The following is a 5,041-nucleotide window of genomic DNA, read 5'->3' as shown; positions in this document are numbered from 1 at the left end:
TAATTTGTATACAATTTTTATGACATGGGTATTTTTATTCAATATTTATTGTTTAGGAAAGGATATTCAATCACTAATAAATGATTGTTATATTCTGTTTTTTTGCACAAAATTTCTTAACGCTATATTTTGTAAAACCCACCTAAGAATCCGACAAAATAATTAAGCAGGTAAATCAGGGTTGGTCGCGCATTCGAAATTTTAATGCCGCTATGTTGGCAGTCAAATTCTTTTGATACACAATTTATCCGCCGCGCGCTGCTGTCGTGTTTAGTTCGCGAAAGCTCCTCACGGCGCACCGTCGATGGCCTGACAAGTTTCGTCTCCCGAACGAAGAACGAATTCTGTGGTCGAGTACAAAGAGAACGTCTGTGTATTACAAAAATTCATATGTATTGATTATTTCGGATATTCATTTTTCAAAACGAGTATTTTAAGTTATCGGCCAGTGCGTGTGATTGTGTACTCCCGGATTGTATGCCAAATAAAGCTCTAAATCGAGCCACGTCCAGAGAAATTCCACAATTTATCAGTGTATAAAATCTTCGATGTAGGCACATACTTACCATGGTGTCATGGACGATCTGGACATTTTTCGACAAAAATGTCATTATAATATCAATATTTTGTGTTTACAGACTCCAATGTAGTGATAGTTCAGTAGTAAATACGTTATTAGACAATTTTATCGGAACCGTTGCATCGATTTAGTTCCCGCAAGGCCTAATATTGAAATTACACCCTTGTATTTCCATACAACACCTCGGATATTTTGTTGTTATCGACGTTCTTTTATCAACAGTGGGCCTACGTCTTGAATAAATTTCAGGTTCTCGATGATTGATGCGACCTTTCCTGCGGTCTACCGAAGTGAATCGGACAGTTTGCTTTAAAAATGTGCAACGATTCGTGAAAAGGCTGCAAAAACAATAATGACCGCTCGGAAGACGTCAAAATTTTCGATGGTCCACCGCCATTAGCGTTTCGCTGTCCGTAAAAAGTTCTGCGGAATCACCTTCCGACCCCGAAAATGGTGCGGTCTTCGAGATGCGGGCAGGGCAGGTTCCCTTGGATCGTCCTGCTGATATTTATGGCGATCGATACGGCGATGGGGAATTACGCCAAGGCTTTCTTCATCCACTGGAACACGACGAACAGCATCTTCCGAATAGACAACACGGATCACGTATTCGACCTGAACAAGGGCAACTCTCAGTTCGAATACGACCAGGTGAACATCATCTGCCCGGTGTACTCCCCGGAGACGGTGGACGAGAACGCGGAGAAGTATATCATCTACAACGTCTCCAAAGAGGAGTACGACACTTGCAGAATAACTAACCCGAACCCGAGGATAATAGCGATATGCGACAAGCCTCACAAACTCATGTTCTTCACTATCACGTTCAGGCCTTTCACGCCCCAGCCGGGCGGGTTGGAGTTCTTCCCGGGGAAAGACTACTTCTTCATCAGTACCTCTAGTAAGGACGACCTGCACCGGCGCATCGGAGGACGGTGCCTCAGCCACAACATGAAGCTAGTCTTCAGAGTGTGCTGTCGGGAGGAGGCGACGACCAGCGCGCCGCCTCCTCCGCCGCCTCCGCCGACTGCCCCCCCGGCGCCTCCTCCGCCGCCGCTGCCGCCCGCCGTGAGCACCTCTAGGCCGACGCCGCCTCCCAAAGCGCCGTCCCCCAAGAAGCCCAACAAGTACGATAAGTCTCAAAATGAAGTAGCCAAAAGCGAGGAGCTGGCGTCCTCCGGAAACCAGGGAAGCGTGCTGCTGCCCCTGCTCCTTCCCGTGCTCATAGCGTGGATCGTGCCTAATTTCCTCCTGTCCGCTGCCCCCCGGTGAACTGGGCCCGCTGGCTGTCGGCTCGCTAACTCCGTCACCGACCGAGTGCTGCTTCAATATAATGTTTAAAACCTAAGTGATTTACCGATAAGCTGCCCGTACGAAAGCGGCTCCATTGTGATGTGGTGATGCACGGCGATCGTTTCCGCTGTGACCTCTCACCCTGACGAAGAGCAGCCGTCGGTCCCGTTGGAAATGTTCCTTTTCACATTCAACAGTCGATTCCCAAATATGCACTCTCCTCACTGAATAAAATACTAGTGGTGTGCCATATTCTGGTTTTTTCTTTCGAAGACAGACATTAAATAGTAATCGTTCAGTCGTCGGATTCATTGCAATAGACGAATAGACCTTGCCGTGGACTCGTTTTGGCAGCTGGCGACGCTTGATGTGCAATATTTCCAGAAAATTAAATTAGAAAAAAAAACAAACGAATTTAAATATTGTGTTACGGTCCCTTGTACTTACTGGGTTATTTGCAATTTGGGAATTGACGATTTCGTGTACTAAGTACTAATTGTATATAGTTATTTTTTAATTTCTATTGACAATTTGTGAATTAATCGTTAAGGTACTAACCCTAGTGTTTGTGCACACAAATTCCTCTCGATCGCGTCGAGAACTCAACTGCCATGTGTATATTTTAACGGAAGACCAAGAGACATCGTTTTGAATGTTCACCGATCATGATTATTCCTATACATTATTCAGATTATTGTAGTGTTTTGATTTTACAATTAAATTATAAATGTGATGGTTCTATAAAATTAAGTGAAAAAAAGACATGACAGACATGATATTAAATATGAGTAGGCAATGTAACATTTTTCAGTATTTTTTAAACAAATTATTTTAGGTATTGAAAGTATAGTATTTTTTTTTTAAAATATAATATTAATAGTTACGATTGCGTCGTCCACCACTGGTCTCTATTTTAATTTTTTAATAAGTATAAAAGCATAATAGTATTTAATAGTATTGCTATAATTGCATTCAATTCTTACATAAAGGGAATTGTTTATAAATCTCTTGCCAATTTGATATTAGTTTTTTTGTTATCGATGTACTATCAAATAATATGTACATATTTTAACTTGCCATGCATTGAAAGTGTCCAAGTCAAAGTAACCACATAAATAATGCAAATGAGATACTTAAAAGCCTTATCTTTTATAATTAATAAGATATTATTTTATACCTTCCAAATAAAAACCATCTCATTCTTACCAGTAAAATAAAATCAACTATTTAAAAATATTTACTAGCGTAAAAAAATTAAATAAATCTATTAAGACTTCGTCGCTACGTCTCCAATAAGTTCTGGATTCAAGCCCAGGATTAACACTAATTTGCTGATGAAGATGATGGGCATATGCAGATCGAGATGTCGTGGAACGTCGGTGCAAAGTTGTTGGCATACCTTATGCACAACCACGGACAGCGCAGGCTGATTAGGTGAGATAATTATTAAAATATTTTTTCTATAACATATGCCGTATTTTTTTTTATTGAACAGGTAAACGATTAATCCATGATTGTCCAATTGCTAACTGCTTATAATTAGCGATATCTTCTCGACGTAGTTGCCCTTTCGCATAAGTTTGTGTATGTGTAGTCCAGCGCGATTCAAGCAATCTGGTCAATTGCTGGAAGCTTATAATTAGCCATATAGCAACAGAAAATAAGCAATACCTATATTTTCTAAACTGTCGCATATGTCAAGCGAGACTTTATAGACAATACAAGAGATCACTGACATCTGTTAAATTTTACTCTTACCCCAACTAGCAGGTTCATGTAACCATGTTAAGGTGAATACAGAATTATGTATCTACGCACTCGTTGAAAAAATTTATGCCCATCCATTAACTCGCTACTATGTGTATAGTTTACTTCCACAAGTGGTGCATTATATTGTAATATATTAATGATTAATAAATCTACATAGATCATAACAAGGGTCCTCTCATTGTCAACTTATATCCATAACTAGAGCGAGCTATCCTGCCTCACTCCATATATCGGCACAATTTATTCTCATAATCTTTTATCGTGTGATGGATCCCAAACATCCTATTACTAAATTGCAATTCTGTATTGAATTCTTTCTGTTGGCTTGTCGTTGAGCAATCGGTCCGATCATTTCAGTTTTCTATGTTGGTCTTCTAAGCTAGTTATCAGTTCCCTCTATTCTACCGTGTTACAACATATTCAGGTGTTAACTTTTCATAGTTTGACTTCATATCTTACACAGAATTATTATCAGTTTTACTACCCGCTGATTGAACTGTTTCAAAATTGAAACTTATCAATAAAAGTGGTCTTAGAACTGGATTATTAAACATGATGGAGAATTCTTATTCAGTTAACGTTGAATACTGCGATATGTATGTGTTATTATCCCTTAGCTATAAATATATTAATAGTTGGTCACTATTGGGCAGCAAGTTGTTAAATTTCCAGTGCCAATGGCTATATATTCTTCCAGAAATCAAGGGTTAATATTTTAAAGTTAAATGGAAATTACAATATATAATATTATATTCTTTAGAAAAAATTATAAACTAACTACATTTTATTATTTAGATATATTCGATCTCTTTTTAGCTGAGTATTTGGCAAGAAAATAGGATCTCTGAACTGTCATTTTCCTTTTCTTTTGCTGTCTAGATGTTACAACATGAATAATTGGCAGACATTTTATTTATAGAAAATCGCTCTTTATGACAATTGTTTACTTATTGTTGTGTAATAAAATTCATTACTTTTTTCTTTATTTCGTCCTTTGGTTTTATATACATTTTTAATTAATCTAAATTAAACTTGTTACATACCCACATGGCCAAAAATAACAACCTTTTTATTTATACTGACATCTATTGTCTTAATTTACAAGGTGAATATATTTATATTAATTATTTTTTAAAGAAACCTACACCCTACACCTCAACAGTAATTTTGATAAACAAAAATATACATTTAATTATGTTTTTAATTAAATACGAATTAAGTGTATACCTAGTTTTAGATGTACTTTGGTGCTTACTTATATAAAAGTTGAGTTTTATTTAGATGGTTTTTGCAATTATACAATTTTATTATTTATAATTTAGGCCATTTAGGGGCTCTACTTGGTGATATTACTATTATTATTTTAACCTGATAATGTTACCTATAGCGACTCCGAAA

The 5,041-nt window shown here is 37.5% G+C and overlaps 1 protein-coding gene across 1 annotated transcript; it reads left to right on the top strand.

Moving 5' to 3' along the window:
• The first annotated feature begins 272 nt into the window (after window positions 1–272).
• LOC147074918 (ephrin-B2-like) lies at window positions 273–2,620 on the top strand. The gene has a single exon (XM_085942944.1). It carries the CDS (start codon window positions 1,031–1,033, stop codon window positions 1,850–1,852), a length of 822 nt encoding a protein of 273 aa, XP_085799070.1. The 5' UTR covers window positions 273–1,030; the 3' UTR covers window positions 1,853–2,620.
• The last annotated feature ends 2,421 nt before the right edge of the window (window positions 2,621–5,041 follow it).

This window comes from Rhyacophila brunnea, unplaced genomic scaffold (assembly GCF_057557595.1).
Source record: "Rhyacophila brunnea isolate RB1 unplaced genomic scaffold, BYU_Rbru_1.0 scaffold_15, whole genome shotgun sequence".
Lineage (NCBI taxonomy): Eukaryota > Metazoa > Arthropoda > Insecta > Trichoptera > Rhyacophilidae > Rhyacophila > Rhyacophila brunnea.
The sequence above is the reverse complement of the archived record's forward strand: the minus strand, read 5'-3'. Positions and strand labels throughout refer to the sequence as shown.